The sequence below is a fragment of the Corvus moneduloides genome, chromosome 2 (assembly GCF_009650955.1).
Source record: "Corvus moneduloides isolate bCorMon1 chromosome 2, bCorMon1.pri, whole genome shotgun sequence".
NCBI classification, from domain to species: Eukaryota; Metazoa; Chordata; class Aves; order Passeriformes; family Corvidae; genus Corvus; species Corvus moneduloides.
This window is the reverse complement of record NC_045477.1, coordinates 92531089-92551941: the sequence shown is the minus strand read 5'-3', so window position 1 is coordinate 92551941 and position 20853 is coordinate 92531089. Positions and strand designations below refer to the sequence as shown.

Here is a 20853-nt window from a genome sequence, read left to right as displayed (position 1 = left end):
AGTTTCCACTGATTTTTTAAGTCATCCCTTGAGAATCCTATTGAAGCTGGTGAGTAGAGGTTCTGCCTTTCCTTGGGACACTTGAAAGTTAGCTACGAATAGGTTTTCTAGAAGTCATGTTACAGGGGATTTTCCCCCATGAAGCTGCTTACACAAATCCAGCATAGTTAGTGGCTCTTAGTGTAACAGAGATTATTTCATCTGCCATCTTTTCTATGTTCCTTTTTTTTTCCACTTGCTCAGAATTCCCAGCATTTCTGAAGAAATGGGTTCAAGGAAACAAGCTGTTACACCATTGGTGTAACCAGTTCTATTGTGCTATCATATACGAATGCACCCTGGTCGATCGAGCTGTTTGGGCAAGAGTAAGAGATGTGGGATATTTGTTTTCAGTTTCTTGTCCTCTGATAACCCCTAATGCCTTTCTGGGGCAATGTGTTCCAGTCTATGGTATTCTTCATTTCTGGACATGAACAGAGTACAGAGTACCTGAACATCTACAGAGTTTGTTCAGCTCTGTACACCTCTGCACTCATAGCTGAACTGGTATCTGTTGGCTTCAGACATTGCATTGTGCCATTGTGCTACTTCTAGAATACAAACCAGCAAGATTTAACATCTTTCTGTCAATTCAGATCTAGGAGGCACACGATGTAACCTTGAGAACAGATGGTTGAATTCACATACACTGAAGCACACAGTGCTACACTGATTTCTTAATCTCATTCAGAATAAATGACTTGTATATGAACAGATTCCCCAAGTTGTCAGAGCATCATAAACAAAATTGCTTGCTAATTGCAGTCAGCCACATCCATGCAAGGTTGTCCAGGAAGGATTTACAGGCTGCTTCGCCTTGCAGAACCTCTTTGTTTTATGACAGGGAAAAGGGAATGAGAATCTCTTCAGTCTGAGGCTCCAGCTTGGTGTACTTTTCACCTGTAAATTGTACACATTTAATTTAATTGCATTGAGAAACCACAAGTGCAAATCCTCTTGGAACTGTACTTTATAGAGCTACATTTGACAGCGGTTTAAGTTCTAATACTTTAATTCTGACTTCTTTCTTTTTATGGATTTTTCTTACCCTCTCTATCATCTTTTCACACTGACCAAGTTTGTTGTAGTAGCACAGAACAGAAGCTTCCTTGCTTCTTGTTATGGTTGGCAGCCTTCACAGGTATCTTAGCCAAAAGGCATTCTGGTAGCACTTTAAACCTTCACCCAGAGTACAAGGTATTTACTTCATGTAATGTCTGCCCATAACTTGTGCACAGAACACACAGGCAGCACTGTGTTACTCCTAAGTTCATGAAGGTTGATGTGCTTAATCAGTTGGCTGAACAAGCTGAGCTAAAAATACCAATTCATCCCCACTGGTGAATCTCCACTGTGGATGCACAAAAGAGCTCTTTGAGTGAACCCCCAGGTTTCCAGGAACCAAGTAAGTCTTTATGGCACCCCCAGTCCTCTTAAAATGGCTTCAGGGGTATGAAATTGGAACTAAGAACAAATTAGGTCAAACCAATGACCTGTTATTTCATCTTCTGACAAGGGAGTGATCCAGGACCACCAATGTACCTATCACAAAGCTTCCAGCCTCCCACAACAGAAGAAAATGGAAAAATCTGTCTACTTTCTAAAAAAAAAATAGATTTTTTTGCCCGCAAAATTTGCTTCAATGACCTCTCTGCATTTAGCAGTGTATTTTTGTCTGAATTAAAGGAGTGTTTATATTAGAACATTGCATGCATTTGTGGAAAAGATATTTCAGTATTGATAAATATTTACCGTGATGGTATTTCTGTCTTCTCCAAACCACAGATGTTTTCCTTACTAAATGTGTCTGGTTTTCAGCTTTGAGCATTTTTTTCTCTGCTTTTTTTTCTGTATTAATACAATCATCCATCAAAACAGGAGTAAGACCCTGATCAGTGTCCTGGTATTTTTTTTCAAAAGCCTTTGTTTTAAGTTCTTGACATGTTTCCAGAGCAATCCTGAGGCCACTACCATTTCCTAAGAATTAACATGCTTGTTGTGGTCTCTGAAAATGTCAGCTATGTGCACTTTTTCATTATTATCTGAAATCATGCAGAGATCTGGACCTTGAAATACCCTAGGTCTTTTACTTTCCTCTTTCTCCTCCCCCCACTCCCAAGAGGCAGCTATTCATCTTCATTAGCCACTTCTGTTAGCTTGCTGCCAACTGAGACTAGAAAACTAGCTGCATCAGTCTTGCATGGCAATTCAGGAATTAGAATCCATAGTCCTTGGGTGCAGGAGGTTAATGCACTAATAAAGATTGTACCTTGATTAACCACATCATCTCAGCTTGCCCAAGCAAGGTTGGTTTTCAGACAGTTTGTTGTATCATATGGCTCACTGCATTCATCTAGAACCATAGCTTCTTAGCTAAGAAGAGATATTCATCTTTGTGACTAAAGGAGAAATTTTATCCTTTTTTTTCTCATTTCAATGAAGAATATTTTTTAAAAATTAAAGAAATTGTCTAAATGCTGTCCTATGATTTACCTGTAAAGGGACACCTTCCTTTCCTAATAAGGGGGCGCAGAGGGGTTGTCCTAAACTCTGATATGAGAGAGCATGCCATGGGTTATACGCTAATTTACTTGTTTTTAGAATCAGACCACATTTCTTTTAGGTATTCATAACTTCTTCTAGACTTACAGGCTCATTTATTCCCCCCAAAAATGAATAAAAATCTGCAAGCCTCTATGCTAAAGAATTATAATCATACAAATGAAGGACCTAAATAAGTCAGTTTGATAAGTAAGCAGCTGTAGCCTTCTTTCACATTTATCTGTCCTAGATTGCTGAACCTTGACTAAGTGTTGCAGGTTATTTTCAGGATGGTTCCACTAAATCAGAGATAACATATTCCAAACAGAAACTTATTGCACTGGCATTTCTGATTTGCTGTAGAGTGAATTGATCCACAGATCACGTTGCAAATACTCATGATTTGGAATGGTTTAGTTCTGTAGATACCAAATATCTGGAGATTTAATGCTGAACACATTCTTTAGTGCTGCAGTCTGCAAAATCTCTTACTTTCTCCCTTTTCATGGGCCTAATTTCTCTTTTTTCCTTTCCTTCTTCCCAGCTCACGGGCATGTGTGTACACACACACACACACACACACACACAGATCCTGTTTCTATCAAGCAGTTTCTGCTGATGACCATCTGTGCATGTCTGAAGAACCAAGCACAGCAAAAATGACACAGTCACAAGCTACACAATTACCTTTATTTCTTTGCTTAGAACAAAAAAAAATATTCCTTGACAAGCACTTGCCCCTGGATTGTCATGTATCTTTGGAAGTTATACCAATGAAGCCTATTGAAAGGAATTCATATTTCAGAAAGCAGCAGAGCATTTGGAGAGTCTTGGGACTGTTGCCAAAGGGGAAATGTGGTAGAATGTGTTTGCAGCAGATTGCTATGAAAAAAGTTACTCCTTGAAATCATTTTAGCAGGAGTGGGAGAGACAGAAGAACTGACTGAGGTTCAGTGCTGAACTGGCACCCAGCTCAGTGTCCTTACTGCCATTTCAGCACCATGATAGGCAGCTAACAGTAGTTCCCTTATTTCATCCTTCAGTTAGTGGGTGAAACCATGTGTGCCACTTACCTCAAGTTTAGGAAGCATTTTGTATCATACATGACAAATATTAACTATAAATTAAAACCCACCCAAATGAGTGGAGAGAAGATAAGTAAAACAGAAAACAACAGAAGCTGGAAAATGACAAGATATTTTGTTGGGCGGTGATGGTTCTGAATAACGTTATCAAAAGGATAATGACCAGTAAGAGATGCTCAAATGGAAAGTAGAAAATTAGCAATTGCTCAAAGGAAACTATGGGGCTTATGAGGAAGTAGAAAGAGAGTTCTAAGTATGGATAAGTGACATCATAAAGAAACAAGAGGAAACAGCTTTATCTTTCCATTTTATAGGCACATATTTGAAGTTTGGGTTAGAGAAGTTGCAGCAATAACAGATACTACAGGAACCAATTTTGAAAAAAGAAAATTGGCTTTTCACATGATAGGAACCTTACCACAGTGAAATACTGTCAGCTTCAACACAGTCTCCAAAAGTTTCAGTGTCTGACTCTTTGCTTTGGATATTTGACACTAAAATCATAGCCATGTTGTCAGCTATTGGCAATGTAGCTTCCTTGAAATGAATGGGATATTTGCCAACTGACAGCAGTTAAAAAGAGAGACTCCTGTGCTAAAAAAAAAAAAAAAAGAAAATATAATATTGTGAAGACAGAAGAGATACTAGATTACAGGTTCTCAAACTGCATCTTGTTGCTAAAGGGTCTTGGAAAGCTCTGCATTACCTTTGCATGGCCTTGACTTCCAGCTGAATAAATACATCTAATGCTTCCCTAAAATCTGCATTTCAGTGTAGGTAACTACAAAAACAGATCCTCTCCAATCTGCCTGAGCTAACCAGCAGAGTATTTGCAAAGGAAAATTGTGTCTCACAAATCTCCTATAATTCCTGTGACATGTCAGTTGAGCAGTGGATGAAGTTGAGTCAGATAAAATAACTTTCAAAAGGTGTTTGACAGAGTCCTTTATGAGGTGCCACAAATATTTCTTAAATCATCCTGTGCAGAAAGACGAAATATTAGGAATCAAAAATCAGCTAGGTGAGCACAAGCAGAGAGGAGGATTAAACAGTCAGTTTTCTTAATTACCCAATGATAAGTTCTGGTTTCGGCACCAAGTGAACAGCAAGATTATACATGTGGCAAGACTTTAAATCTAGATGCTACCCATCTCCCTACTTATTATTAATTACGATTTTTCTGAATCAGTTCAACCATTCCTGGTATCATGTGCCACACAGAAAGACTGATGACACTAGATAAATAGCATTGCCTTAAGTCTAGAGTGAATACTATTTTTTACCTCTGCATGGTACTTCTTCTGAAAAATTATCTACAAGCTAGGGTTAAAAGCCCCAAACAAAACACTACCAAGCAGTCATTAATCCCCAAGAAATGTCTGGTTACTTAATTGTTGCTGCGGAAACTGAAGTTGGAGCAAGAATATGCAATACTATAGATTTCTTTGTTTGAAGGTTTTCCCTTCAGTGAGAAGAAAAGCCAAGTTGGCATGTTGAGTAAGATTAACTAGGCTTGGACCTTTATAGCTTGTAAAACTGGACATTTATGTATGACTGCTGAAAACTGATTTACTACAGGTAGAGACGAGTAAAGTTGCGGAGTTGTAGAGTTACAGTACGCATGTGAATGAGACGTGCCATCACCACCAGCACCACAAAGATGTCAGTGCAAAACAACATCACTGCAACCCTCACAAGGAGAAATGTGTGTTATGAAGCAAAGAGAGGGCATCTGAGCTGCTCCTTGGACTTGTGCATCTGGCTGCAGGAGGAGGGGGGCAGTCACTGTCATCTCAAACGATCTGTCCTGCAGTTGGGCACATGTGCTCATCCACATATATGTTTTAAGCAGCCTGGTCAGGGCTTCCTTCTTTGATCTAGAAGTCTTTGTTTTCCCCACTTCTGGACCCCAAATGTCTTCTCAGTACTTTCTTTTGTCGACATTGTTCAGGACTTTAGGATTAAGTTAGTCAAGTTTGAAGAAGACTATAAGTTGGTTTTAAATTAGACCATTGTCTTGTAGTGGCTGGAACATTTTCTGGTGCCAGGTGTTTCTGACTTATTTTTTGTTTGATTTATGCTAAAAAAGACCCTGGGTTTTTTCTGTTTTTAATTTTAAAAACCTTTTGAGTCAATCGATGTTCTAACACCAATTTGAAGGTGCTAAGGCTCTTAAATACATTTAAATTTTCATCGGTCCTTTTCAGTTTTCAGTTCAGCGGGTGCCTTATGCCAGTACTGCCAATCCCAAACTCCAAAGACAGGCAAGTTACCTGAGAAGAGAAGATGTTCATGAAAGTTCATTTTACAATAAAAGTTGAGTCCTTTCTGTTTAGTTAGTTAAATAGTTGCCATTTAGGCTTGCATTTTCAGACATTTCACACCATGTACCAAAAAAAACTTGATATAATCATATGTCACTACTAGTGTTTTGAATCTGTCTCAAATATCTTCAGCTAGAGCCTAAAATCCCGAGACTTGGCACACTTGAATATATTCTGGATTTGTTTCTGCTTGCTCTTGCATGGTGTTGACATTTGCTGGACACCTAAATTCTTTCTCCTGATTTTTGAGGCTCTGTTCTTGGCAGCCAGAAAGAGACTCTGCACATAGTTTAATGTTTCTATTTAGAAAAATATTATACTACATTTAAATCCTACCACTCCTCAGTGGTGACAGCCTGTAGTTTGGGATACTTTTCATTGTGGCTTTCCGATTATTTTTTCTAATTTTATTTAATTTTATAGTTGTCTGAATTTCAAAGGGTAGAGATAAATAAACAATACAATCACAACTCAATGTATTATTCTAGTAAATTCACATTCAGATAGTCATTATAATGGCAATTATTAACCTTGGCAGATATCAGTGGTTTTACTAAATCTTTGTGTCAGAAAGGGTTACATCCAATTTAAATTATGTAGAAAGCTTTATTATATACCACAACTGAAAGTAAAAAAAGGAGAAGAGGAGCTAGCTGAAAAAAAAAAAAAAGACTATTAAGGCTATTTTTCATTGAAGTGGGGATGAGAAATATTGTTGGAGAAAAGAAGAAACGAAAGATTTTGACATGTCAAAAAAAAGGTCACCCTTATTTTTAATCAACCCTCTGGTCCTTTCACTGGATGAAGGCATCATTGTCAGACTCGGGCAAGCAAGGTGGGAGGAAAGAGCTCTGCTGCTGTAACAGATTGTTTTGTGCTGGCACAGAGCAGACTCCTCAGGAGAGGTGTCCCTGAAGGTGACAGTGGGGTCACCAGCTGTACAACCTGGAAGAACTGCTTCTTGAGCAAATGGCAGTCATAAGCACTGAATAGAATATTTCACAAGTAGGATAACTTTGGGTCAAAGTCACCAGATGTTCCCAGTCTGTCTGCCCCCGTTCTTCGATTGACAGAGATAATGTAAAGCATTGCCCTACGGAAGAAAGGGACACATAGTCATTCCCATGTGGTTTTTTGGGCTCAGCACCTCAACTTGTGGGGCAGGACACTTTGGTTGGGAACAGGGTTTTTCCGCTGGAAACACCTTTAGTCTATATACACAACATTTCCCACAGAGTAAATGGTCCTGTAAGGGAAAAGCAAGGAAAGCAGGTATGAAAGTGATACCTTTTTACGTGACAGACTTAGGGTTAAACATCCACATTGCAAATCTCCATTTTGTCAATTTATTGTCATACACCTTTACTATTGGGATATTTCTTAATACATTATTTCTTAATCTTTTGCAAACAGTAGCGCATGTGCCAGGTACTTGTAGCAAACAGCAATCTGATTGCCTCTGTTTTTTGCTGCCTGAGTTTTAAGAAGTTACTGTATATTAAAAATTGCTATATACTGTTATTGCTGGCACTTATCAGATAAGGAAGTCATAAGATGAATGATCTGCCTCAAAGAAGTGAAAAGCAAAGCAATTCTGATACTGAAACTGCAAACCAGATGATGCTCTGATTAGAGGCACGCATGTAGATTACAGAAGTATAATAAATCATGTAACTTTTTAGCTTCAAATAAATTAAAAGAATGCAATTTTTATTAGGAAATAAACTGTTTATCAAGAATGCTTTAAAGGTGACATTTATTGCTAATAAACTGTGTTGAAAGGGCTGGTCCTTTCATTGGCAGAACAGCCAGAGACTTTCCACTATGTAAAAAATGCAGCAGCTCAGTCCATGCTGGGTCAGGAAGCAGTTCCATCAGCACTAATGAAGGACGGGCAAGAGACTCACACACCCTTTTTTCCAAACAAGAAAATTTTCTTTTCTCTTTAAAAAGGAATGAGTCATGGAAATATAACTCCAGTTTTATTTTGGGACTGATTGTGGATCTCTGCATGGCTCCTTGAAATATCACTGAGAAACAACTCCACAGTCAGCTAATGGTAGCAAAACCCAGCAAAGCATCTGCCAGGCAGACTCTTGATAGTGTCAGAAATCCCCCTGCTTAGGCAGGATGTTATTTTCTCTTCAGTTCTTCTAACGTATGGGCCAACTTTCAGGGTTGTCATGCTTGGCTCTATTTCTCATATTAATTCTCTTAAGTTACTGTGTACCAAATATTGTGGCTGTTGGTGCTGAACATGTCAAAAAAGAAATCTGTCCCTTAACATCCTGCACTAGAGAGGAACAAATGGTCTGAAGTGTTTCATTTATCTCTCCCCAAAAGCAGCCTTGCTTTGGAGACCAACTCATTTAGACTTGAATCATAACAGTATTGAATGTGTGCCTACCTGCTACCTGAAGCTGGGTCAAGGATGACTGCATAAAAGTCAGGTCAAGCTGCATCTGTCTCTTAGCTATGAAAAAATGTCCCTCCAGACAAAACAGGGAGGAGAAAAAGATGGTGTGCAGCACACCTCGTTTAGGGCTTGCCACATATCTGTGTCCTTCAAGGCACAAACACGTTGGAGTTAGGAACTTATTCAACTCCTTTACAATGATAAAGGCAATTTTAGGAATTAACTGCTAGCAAGTGGTAAGCATTTACCATTCTGACTTTGTGAAATCTATTGTGTGATTAGTCCACTGTGTGTACCCCATTACTTGGTCATGAACCGAAATTTCTGTTCTCATCTACAAAAGAATATTCTGTTAGTCTCACCAGCCCAAATACATTGTGTGATTGAACTATATTGCAGACTGTTAGAAAAATCAACCTTCTTGCACTTAAGATGTATTATCTATTCAGGAAAATGAGAGTGTGCTTAAGAACTGCTCTCAAGAGTCTGTAAAAATCATTGTAGCTCATGTTTTGTCTAGATTATATGAAAACTGGGCATTTCCTAGAAGCTGCAGTAACTTAAATATTCCACTACCCAGGCACTCTTGCTACTGATATGCTGTCCTTGTCTCCTTTTCCACGGACTTTCTCAATGCATTTTGCTGAACAATACTGTTTTTCAGGAGATGACCCATTCATGGCCTCCGCCACTGTCAGCTATTCACACACCAGGAAAGGCAGAACAAAGCAAGTTTCCCTTCCCAAACAAGGTAAGACATTCCACATCGTGTACAAACATTCCTCCTGCACCTCACAATATGTCCTACAAAAGCTCTGACTAAGTGTGTGAGGTCTCTGGGCTGAGATTGATGCCGTGCTGATGATATGCATGTGTGTGTGCCAGTATTCCCTGTCTTTTCCCTTCTTACAGCCTCAGCAGGGCTACAGTCTGCATCTCTTGGCAGCAGAATTGATGGTGTGGGGGTCATGGGCTCCTCACAGCAAGGTAAAACCACAGGTGTATCCGGTGGGATGTCCAGATGGGGTGGCTTCTGCTGAGGCTCCTGATTGACACCTTAGGGCACAGACAGCTGTGGAGAGTCAGGGAGCTCCTCCTTGCATCCACTGCTCCTGTGTCATTTGGCTTCACCAGCTGAGATTTGTGTTGAAACCTTTGAGGTCTGAGCAGGCCTTCACTAGTACACTGGCCTCTAGTTGGGTATGAGGACTGGGCACACATCTCCTGCCACCAGCCTGGCTTCAAAGGGGCAGCTTTGCTAGAGAGGCTGTCAGCCCAGTGCCGAGATACTCAGAGGGGCCACAGAAGCATTTGCCGTGGAAATATTTGATTCCCCAAGAGACCAAAGCCACTAGTCCTGCTGATGGTCCTTTAAAACCAGCCCCACTATAGGATGTGTCCCAGGGAGGATGCAGTGCAGCATGGTAAAGCTCATCAGCACAAGCTTGGGGAAACCACATTATTTATATATGGTAAGTCAGGAGGCAATGAAATCAGATATCTTGTGCAAGAGCCAATAAATTTCACATTGTATCACCATACACTGTTTAGATGTCACAAGCATATTTCATGCAGTGTTCAAGCTTGAAAGATGGTATTGATGCTGTTTATAGTCTTTCTCCTGTTAAAGCAAGCTCGTTTGGCAACTTTTAAGTCCATTCTGCAAAATTTAGTTTAGGGAATAATTATAACTACAAAGCCAAGAAAACTTCATTTGCCTACAGTAAAACAGCTTTTCTGTGGATGAGAGTGTCATGATTTTGAAGTATCAGGGGTGTAAACCAAAATATCTCTGGCATGTTATGAAAGAAAAAGAAGGAAATAACTCACTATTTGCTTGAAGGCAGACAACTGATTGAAGATGGTAGGCAGGCCAGAGGCTTGTTAAGTTAGAGTAAGTCCTGTAGGAGATAGGAGGATCAGCAGCTTACAAGCAGGTGAAGTGCCACATAGGGATGACAAAGTGAAGTGGTGCTTGCAGCGCTGCAGTTTCTGCCACAATTGCCACCACACAGTGTGCTTGTGTGACACGTGTGCAGATGTGCACGGGCAAGGCGTGCACCTGTCAGCGGATCTGTGTGGCCATCATGAATCCACTTCCTCACAACTAAATGCATTGTGATAAATATAGGAATAGGAGAACCGCAGAGCAGAGAGCAAAGATATGTGAATAATGGTTGATATTGACTTTCTCATCTTCTCTCTGCCTGTTCATCCATCTCTCTGGGAAATTTTCTATTATTTTGAATTGCAGAGCCATTTCAGAGATCTACCATTCATTTTTAAAGATCCTTTTCAAGGCAGTTTCCTTTTCTCTTGCCAAAGTAGAATTTCCATTTTTTTTAAGCTTAGGATGGACAAGATTTCAGCTAGTAACATACGAGCATACTTTTGTACATACAATAACATCACAACTGTATTGTGGCCTGGATGGTCTGCATGGTCAGAAATGAGAGTGCTTTGTGTGTGAGATGGGAAAGAAGTACCTTAAAAAACTCACCAGAGTCCTGGAACAATCCTGTATTACTGGCCATAGATTATGTTAATTTTAGACACCACTTCTATTTTAAAATAATTAAAAGCTGTTCTGTGGCTTAACGTTAGTCTGTACTGTTACCGACTTTAGAAAGCATCTGCTTTTCAGGCTCCAAAATGCAAAAAATGATTTCCTAATTTTTCAAACGTGTTTTTCAAACCTTCATAAACTAGCTATTGCTCTTCACAAAGCACGGAGTAAAATCTTTATTGGACCTCATAGGGAATGTCTCCATAGCTCTTAGAAAGCTTTCCCACAGGTAATCCACGTAGTTATCCCTACTTTTTAAAACCTGAGGGCTACACCAAACTGTTGTGGATCACACATTATTCAGATAAATGGTTCTGTCAGTTAAGTAGTGACCAAAGCCAGTAAAGACTGAAAGGCTAAATTCTGGGCAACAGCTTCATCTCTTAGTTCCAAGTCATGCATGGTAACATGAATTGCTCTTCAGTCTTAATAGCAGTGCTAAGACATCAGTTCAATTCATTTGCAAAGACTCTTACAGCAAGAGAAGCTACACTTGCTTTTAACAGAAGACAGTTCCCAAATATTAAGATATTCATCATTTTGGGAATGGGAAAAAGAGAAGCTTGTAGGACTCCTGCCCTGTTACAAGGATGCAAATCATAACTATGTTTCTGTCCATAAAAAACTGAGTGTCAGCATCATTAGTTCGCATTCACGCCACACTGCTTTTAACCTGCAATTCAAGTAATTAGCTATCTGACAGCTTGAAACTTGAAATTTATTAATTAGGCTATTAAAGTTGCAAAGGCCACAGCAACTATAGCTAGAGTGGTTTTGAAATCAGTCTAGTAATAAAAGCTAAATATCTGAGATTTATATATCACAAATATAACAGAATTGCACATTTGAAACTGCACATGTGGCTGTATCAATCAATATAACTAAATGCTCATTTGATGGAGGGGATGGATGTGCATATGCTGTACTTCTATATGAAATCAGGCCTCATTGACATGGGAGGTCTGCATTGATTCACAAGAATGAGAGGAGAGTCTGAGTCACGTGTGACACGTGGCAGTGCCCAGTAGGTTTCCAAATACTGCACTGCTGGAGGAGCACTGCTAGAGAGCTGTCCTTTATGTAATGGAGGGCATAAAGTTACATTTCATCCTTAACTTGGAATTTTCTTTCTCTCTGGAATTAATTTGTACTCTTGAATTTACTAGGAAGGGGCAATGACAGTCTCTTTACTTCTTGTTTTTCAAAGCTTGAGGATAATTGAATGAATGTGTGATGTGACAGGCTGTGTGTGCTTTCCTTTCTCAGCCACGCTTTGTTATGTACAAATGATCAGGCATTTCTTGATTGTAATTTTATTAGAAGCATCTTAATAAATAAACTTTAAATGAATAATTAAATTTGTAAATAAGAGCTCACTTGATGCTTGTGTGGATGAGCTTTCATGTTCAAGTATTAATTCTCTTGTGCAGGAAAAAATGCTGTTAATTCCACTGCATGCTTTGCTCTCTTTCTTCATTTTTACTGTGATTTTATGTCTTGATAGTTCGATCAGGTGTTTGATTTCTAGTTATGTGTATATGATATTATGGGATCAGCCATCATTTTGTTATTTGGGAATTAATTTAGCCACTCCAGGAGAACTGGTTTCTTGTCACAAAGCTATTGGGTGATTATTCTCAGCAGATGCTAAGTTGTCATACTGATGTTGTTCTTCACAAGCTCAATTCATTTGCTTTTTCCTTTCTTGTTGATTTTAACAAGCTGGAGGAAATACACTGGACAATAATCTTCAGAAATGAAGACTTCACCTTTTTTTTAAAGTTACATTCGTTTTTCCTCCATTAGTAAGACCATTCTATATTTCTCTATGAGATATTTTTACTAGCCTTTGGCAGAGGCAAGATACTGTGCTCAGCAGTTAAAGGGGATGGTGCATTCTTCCTGAGGTTAATGAAAAGGTAAAAGAGTGGGCAAGATCCTTGTTTAGAAGTTTCAAACACTTTTACAAATATGAAGATATTTCCCTCAAAATTACTGCATTTCCCTGAACTTCTCTAGGTAGATAAATTCTCTGTTTTGGAAACTGAACATGCTCTAAAAGCCTACTTTTATTGGGAGTGTGGTTGGCTACAAGAATAGCATTTAAATTCAGTTGTACATACCAGTACATCACTGCTGCAAGCTGATCTTGACTTTTTAAGATTACATTCAGTCACCAGAAAAAAACAGGCTTTAATCTCTCTTCATCAGAAACATTCACAAAAAGCTGATGCAATTTGTCAAAAGTACACAATTTCAAACTACTGAGAAATTATTCTTGGCATGTGAAACATGGTACAGATCTTTTCATATTACAGTAGAAGGTAGAAACTATTGGGGCGTGCCCAAAAAATGACATCTCACATTACAGGTATGTAGGATGGAAGTGAGTTGCAGATGTGTATTATAGTATTGAAATTACAGATCAAAGCCATGCAGTCTGGACAGCCTTGACTCCAGAGCAAATTGTGCAGATCGAGGGATTCTGATCAGCCGAGACCTCAAGACGCCAGGGTCTGCTGTCCAGCCAACCTCTGTTTAGAGGGCCCAAGAAGCTCTTGGGACCCCAAGCCCCTGAGGAATTCTCCTGATTGTCTCAGCAGCACAATCTCAGCCCAACCAAGTTGGAGCATCCTCAGCTCTCTGGGGACTTGCAGTTCCTCTCTCCATGAGCTGTGTGTTTGGCTCATCCCTCAGCCTCTGTGGACCAGGGATCTGGTGCAGTGCCCAGTTCCTCACTGAAAATGACTGCATGTGTTCCTGTGGGTGCCTGGCTTCTCTGAGCAGTCTTAACTGCAGTTGTAACAGCAGCACGGATGTGAGGTGGTATTCCTGTGTGTGTCTGGGTTATTCAGAAGCAGAGTTACATACAGGATACTTTTCCTGCTGCGTCCGTGGCAAAGTATTCTTTTTTCCCTTAATTTAAATATCTTTTTGTTATGGTTTATATTTGTATTCATAGCCTTCTTTTATATTTTTATGAATGCAAACAAATTCTCTGAATGAAAAACAGTGAGCGAACATTTGCACTTGAGGAAAAAATGGTCTGATTTATTGCACCACATTCACAGATATTGCTGTTGTCATACAAGGTCAACCTTGTAATCTCAGGGACCCAGAACTAGTCTGTATTTTCATTCTCTGATGCTGTCAATGTCAACATGTGAAAAGACCAGCTGTGCTACTACCTCAGGGATCCAATGGTCCATGAAACAATATTGGCCTTCCCTCTGTCTTCTCATCTGAACTTGTAGAAGATAATAGACGAGTTTTGGCTGATCAATACATGAATAGTGAGCAGGAGAGTTGTAATAGCTAAACAAGGAATTGCGCCATTAAAGGGTTGTTGTGAAATAAGTTTACAATCTTAAGAATTAATGGATTTTCCAAGAAATATTGGACTTATTCTTGTAATTGAAAATTAGTTTGAAACCAAATGGACAATCATCAGTGCTGTTTGTACTGTTAAGGTAATGTCCAAGCAAGTATTGCAGAAAAAAAATTGCTGAAAAAATAATACACCTTCCCTTTTTTCTGTTATTACTGTAGGAGTCACAACAGGGATCCACAGGACACAGCAATACAAGTAAGTACCAACTCATTTTCTGGCTTCATTGGGTGGAGGGGTAGACAATGACTTTGAAAAAGAAGTGATTGATGAAGTAAGGGATCAGTAGCAGACTGGGACAGTACAGAGCCTCAGCAGGCAATACTCAGCTATGGACGAATATGGAGAACTGAAGAGTGACCATCAAAATGTCAGCTCTTTTGGTGGCCTGGGAACAACAAAAAGTATTCATTTCATTATCACTGTTCCATTATGTAAATGAGAAAGACTGAAAGGGCAAAAGAGTGGTTTTTTTGGAAAGCCAGAAAAGAGATGACCTAATTGCACAGCCAGATCCAGACTGCCAGAAAATTCTGCAAGAAAACTTGTTATCATTTATCTTTCATACTCAGTGGTATATTTTTTGGCCATTGCACAGTACTAAGCTACATAAATCTTGCCAAACTAACACTAGATAATGTTTCAAAGACCCTATGGCCATGAGTCTTTTCGGCTAGCAGTGTGGGTAGGGGAGTGATATGTGTTTGTGTGGCTCCTGCTCAGGGCTTTCCAGCAGACTCCAGTTTGCAAATCATGGCACAGATCAGTAGCACTTTAATTACACATTTAGCTATGGTAAAAAACTTAGCAGATGTATTAAACAGGAAGATTGAATTGTTCTGCAAAACGAAATATTAATCCTCTCCCTTGACACCTCTGATGGTTGTTGATGTTGTCTTGCATATTAAAAATACATGATTCTATCCTGCTCTCCACATAAAATCATCACAACCAAAAGAATTGTTTTGCTAGCTTCCTGACCTGTCAGCCAACACAGAGCCCTGTTTGCAAATTGCAGGGCTGTGACTGAAGATGAAAAATGCCCTGAGCTGGTAGCTAGGGCTTTGAAAGGGTCTGGTCACCCACTGTGTGAAGGAAAAGACATCCAGAGAGAGACACAAGACTGGGAGATGTAGGCTTTTTAAACGGTGTGGCTCTTCGCTGGGGGAAGGTCAGCATGAGGAGGACAATGTTGTGAAGAAACATGCAGTGGTGTCACTTAATTGCTGGCATTGGTTTGATATTGCTGTGAGTACCAGCACTAAGGAAATAATAAAAGGCAAAGGGTATGAGGTTCTGTCAGAAAATAATGAATAGAGTAATGAAAGAAAGAAGCACTAAAGAACCATAATAGAGAGGGCTATGCAAACACAGGCAGAGGCACAAGCATGACAAACACACTGGCTGAGCTGAGGGCTTTGCAATGACATCAGAGGCCACAGTTTTTGGCCAGCTTTGGTCCTAGCTGAGTATTTCCTTCTTCCAACACTTGAACAAAATTGGTTGTTCTGCAGATTTAATGAAACCTGCTTTCCTGTGTATTACAAAATTGATCCTATGACCTTACAACTTCTCCCTGCTTCTTACTCCCGTGGTCTCCTACCCCACTTCAATTCCAAGTCCCCCATCCCTCCCACACCCTAATACCTCCAGCTTCTCATCTCCTCATTCATCCTGCTCAGCAAAATCTGCAGCTGGTCAGAAGCTACACTTGGTACTGCCTAGCTGATGGCACCCAAACCAAAGAACAGCTGGACCCATGCAGAAATGTTTTCTTCATTGGTGGCAAAAGTTAGGGTCACTGTCGGACACCCAGGCACTTTTCCTAGTATCACAGAGAGAGTTTGACTACTTCTGAGAGCTGTATCCATGAGAATTCCTGTTGAGGTGCTGGAATAAGACATCAGATATAGTACAGTTAGAATGAGACATAGATTTTACCAGTCCTGTATGTCATACTCAAAGGAAATTTGGGACAAAATGATTCAGATGTGTGGTGGGTTGACCCTGACTGGACACCATGTGCCCACCAAAGCTGCTCTATTAGTCTCCTGGACACAGGAGAGAAAATACAACAAAAGGATCATAGGTAGAGATAAAAACAGGGAGACATCGCTCACCAGTTACTGTCATAAGCAAAACAGACTCAACTTGAGGAAATAATTTAACTTATTACCAATCAAATCAGAATAGGACAATGAGAAATAAAATCAGATCTTAAAAGCACCTTCTGCTCTCCCATCTCTTCATCCTGGGCTCAACTCCACTTCCAAATTCTCTACCTCCTTCCCACCAGCAGTGCAGGGGACAAAGGAATGGATGCTGTAGTCAGTTAATCACATCTTGTCTCAGACACTCCCTCCTCCTCAAGTAGAGGACTCCTTACACTCTTCCCTGCTCCAGTGTGCAGTCCCTCCCACAGGAGACAGTCCTTCATTTACTTCTCACCAGCCCTTCCCACAGGCTTTGGTTCTTCATAAACTGCTCCAGCATGGGTCCCCTCCACAGGGTGCAGTCCTTCAGGAACAGGCTGCTCCAGCGTGGGTCCCACACAGGGTCACAAGTCCTGCCAGCCAACCTGCTCCAGTGTGGGCTTCTCTCTTCACGAGTCCAGGGGTCCTGCCAGGAAATACTAGCAAATTACTCTGTGGGAAAGAAATCTAATGGTCAATGTATTGTGTTATCCAAGTGCACATCTTCAGAGTCCAAATTAGCTGGTTTTTCCCATTGCACCCTGACTTCTTTGGAGTGGCTCTTGAGTCTGTCATTTGCAATGGTTTTACTGCAGCTGCCAACATTGTCTTTCTCATGGATAGCATTTGAATTTCTGTCATCCTTCCCCCACAAGGAAATCAAAGCATTTAAAAGCTCATAATAGCTGAAATTATACTACTCCATCACAATAAATATCATTTATCCTTGTTACCCAGAAAGGGAAACTTAATCTGGTTGAGTGATTCACCAAAATTCCAGCTAAGAGAAGAGGACTCCTTTACTGGCCACCCACTATTCAACAGGGAAATCCTACAAAAGTTCAGTTGAACTTTATTTTGAAATTTGAGAAATCTGGACAGGTCTTCTGCTTGTATCTAAAAAGGTTAGGAAAGAAGTTGCATGAGATGAGGTAGGAGCTAGCAAAGACCTCCCCGTTCTGTGGCTAAGGATCTGTGGACTGATGGTTTCCACTGTACGTTTTCTGCATGCACCCACTGACACACACACACACACACCCACACCCCTGTTTCAGGAGACATACACGGTGCTTAGCATCTGAAACAAAGTGTACTAACAGCAATCCCATAGCAAGGTGAGTAGCTTGTTTTTTGTTAATTCCAAAAAAGGCTAAGAAAAACAAAGGTTGGCACAAATTTGCCCGTAAGAAGTCAAAACTAGAGAAGATTTAGCAGTTCAGCAAATGCCAGCCTCCCACAATGGTACCTGCATGCATTTGACAGGTTACATGAAAAAATCAAAAGCAAATCTTAGTTTGGCCAAGAGTGAGTGTAAAACAGCGAAGTTGTTGTAACATGCCCTTATCCAAAAATATTATCTGTACCATATCTGTGACATTCAGCTATGCTTAGGCTATACATATTTGTAAAATTTCTAAGATTCTGTCAAGTAAGAATGAAGTTGGTAAGAACTGATAACACATTAATGGCCAGATTTTCTACTCTAATAGGCTGGACTGATGCATTTCTACCATCTGTACAGGCTTCGTCCTTCCTCTCCACACAGAAGTATGCTAAGTGACAATTAGCATAAAAGCAGCTACAAATGCTTACTGTAGGGTAATCCATTAATATCCAGTTTGGCTAAATCATAGAGATTCCATTTCCTCACAGTACGTATGCTCTTTCCCTTGTTGCTGCATTAATATACACTGCTGAAAGTAGAACTGATGTGAACTCTGCTGGCAAAGCACTCAGGAATCCATATTGTCTCTCACACTCAAACAAACCAGTGTTCGTGGTAATAATTCATCACTTAGAAAAGACCCAAGTTACAAATAGAGAATCTTTGAATATATGCCAACTGTTACTGTTGGTTTCTTGTTCCAAATTACCATAATGCAGATGAGCTCCAGGGCTCCAGGCTCCGGAAGGCTGACAAACATATATAGAGGCAACAGCTTCCTGGCCAGCAAGTTCACCATCTGGATATACTTTCTGAGGTCTCTGCTGGAAGTGAAGAGTGACCTAGAGATTATGGAGTGGATGTATTCCATCCTGTGTGGATGCCCTGTTCATGCCTAAATTTTAGGTGCCTTTAGCTGTCCTGTTACCATGAATGCTGAGCTTCCCTAGAGGTCCATGAAGGCACTGGTGGTTTTGACGTCATCCAGAGCTTTCCCCATCCCGTTCAATAAAGTTTAGGCACCTCAGCTGAGTAGACACAAACCCTACGAGAGAGGAAGATGAGATCTAAAAGCACTGTGTCAAGGTGTTTTTGATACCCAGAACTTCCACTACAAGACAGCTACTTACAGAAAGTCACTGCCTAGAGTGTCTTTCAGCTTCCTCCTGTACAGCAGTGGAAGGACACTGGTAGCAGAATCCTGCCTGTTCTGAAGGCAACAGCAGGTTTTCCAGAGGTGTCCTTACAGCTGTTGCTCTATGGAAACTGAGGGCGAGGACTTCATCAGCAGCAAATGGATGATGCGTGATGCTCATATTCATGGACTAGGTCGGGGCTGATCCAAAACCCACTCAACTCATGCTGCTCATTTGCAGCGTGTCAGGCAACACCAAAACAGCCTGACCAAAATATGTATTTCTCGCATTTTTTTCAGAAGGAATAGGTGGATTTTGGCTTAACACAGCTCATTAAAAGGTAATGGAGAAAAACACGTCCATCAGTAAACCAGTCACATTCAACCTCTGCGCCTCCTTGTCTGCTAGACAACATAAACTCATGTGTAGACAGCTATTAGCATCCAGCGACACACAAGAGGAGCAGCATCTGCACAGTCACTAGGCCCAGAATTCAAGTTCAAGGTGATTCAAGTGGAGTAACATACCTTCTAAATCCATGGTACAGCTACACAGAAATCTTACACTGGAGCACAGCTCTGTCTGGTTACTCAGAGAACATTAATTACAGCAAACATCAGCCTTACTGTTTTCTGGCAGGGGGGGTAGAAAGAAGGGAGAAGGAGTTGGCCTGACTCAGCAGAAGCAGTTCCACCCCATCTGCCAGCAGCCTGCCTCCCACTGTCTGTGCTGTGTAACTGTGTTGGGCAGATACATTATTTTAGACCCAAGATGGGGATCATCACAAGCCAGCATGCCAGGACCCATATGAGTCATAAGGAAATGTGAAGAGGCATTCCTTGGGCCTCTGATGCTTCTCAAGCATTTGGGTACTTGACTTCTCCTGGCACTGTGTGGCTAAGCTAGCACAGCAAAGAGGGTTTCCCCAGCCCCCACTCACAGAAGCTAAAGATCAAATCCTTAATCTGTCAAAATTAATGTGAGCCAAAATATCCACTGGCAGAACTGCGCCCTGATCACTGCCTTAGTGATGAGGCACTGTTTTGCTGATGCTGTTTTGCTTTGTATGAAATAATTACTCTTCCTGGAGCAGGGTTTTGGAGCAAGTGCGTGTTGTATGGAGTACACTCTCAGCAGCAGAGCTCTAGGGCCCTAGAGAAATGCTTTCAGTTGCTCCAGGGTCTTCTGTCCCTGCTGAAGCCTGTGTCCTCTAAGCATCTCCTCTTGCAGAGTTTCTCTGCCTGACATTTCCAGAGCACGTGTCAGTGACAAGAAAAGTCAAGTCAGGATTGACCCCCGGCTTGCAAATGCTCCCTCAGCGCCCCTGCAGCCCTGCTGCTGCCTCCACAGCTGTCTGTGTGTGTGGCAGGAGTGGTCAGTGTTAGCAATGAATAAAGCATTGATGTGTCACATCTGAGCAGTTTCCATACTGACCCATTTCTGATGTCATTTTCTTCTTCTCTTTTAAAGGGAAAAGTGATGTAGAGCCAAAGACCCCAGAGAAAAGCGCAACCCATACATCGTAAGTCATATTTGTGTTTAAGATTGGAGAAGGCAGCTGTGTTTTTATCAGATTTGTTGGGCAAAATAGAATTTGTTTGTTTTCATTAAGATAAAGCTCTTTCACTGATGCTTTTCGTAAAACGGCTTTTTAGATAATGACTAAACATTAATTATTCCTAGAACTTCTGCATGCTAGTAAGCCAGCGATCTTTGCAAGTGAAATGGCTCCATATCACGCTGAATAGATATGAGATTATTTTTGTGGTTGTGCAAGGCTGGCCTTTAGAACCTTACTTCAACATTACCTTAATGCTGCTGGAGTTTGTCACACTTGCTAAAAAACATCATGTCACATATGCCTTTGATGTACTGATGTAATTTTAAAAGACTGCAGTCTGCAGCTTCACCTCTGAATTACTTGAAATCCAATTACAGTTATCTCTGGTCTCTCACGATTTTGTTGATGTTTTTGAATTAACAAAAGAAGTCAAGAAATAG

The 20853-nt window shown here is 40.5% G+C and overlaps 1 protein-coding gene across 2 annotated transcripts in view; it reads left to right on the top strand.

Moving 5' to 3' along the window:
- The window catches only part of AFF3 (AF4/FMR2 family member 3), a 318221-nt gene that overhangs the window by 179903 nt on the left and 117465 nt on the right, over positions 1-20853 (top strand). For both annotated transcript variants that reach the window (XM_032100355.1, XM_032100356.1), the window contains exons 5-7: positions 9070-9156; positions 14521-14557; positions 20323-20374. In XM_032100355.1, coding sequence (XP_031956246.1) covers positions 9070-9156; positions 14521-14557; positions 20323-20374 — 176 coding nt within the window. The remainder of the gene's footprint in view (positions 1-9069; positions 9157-14520; positions 14558-20322; positions 20375-20853) is intronic.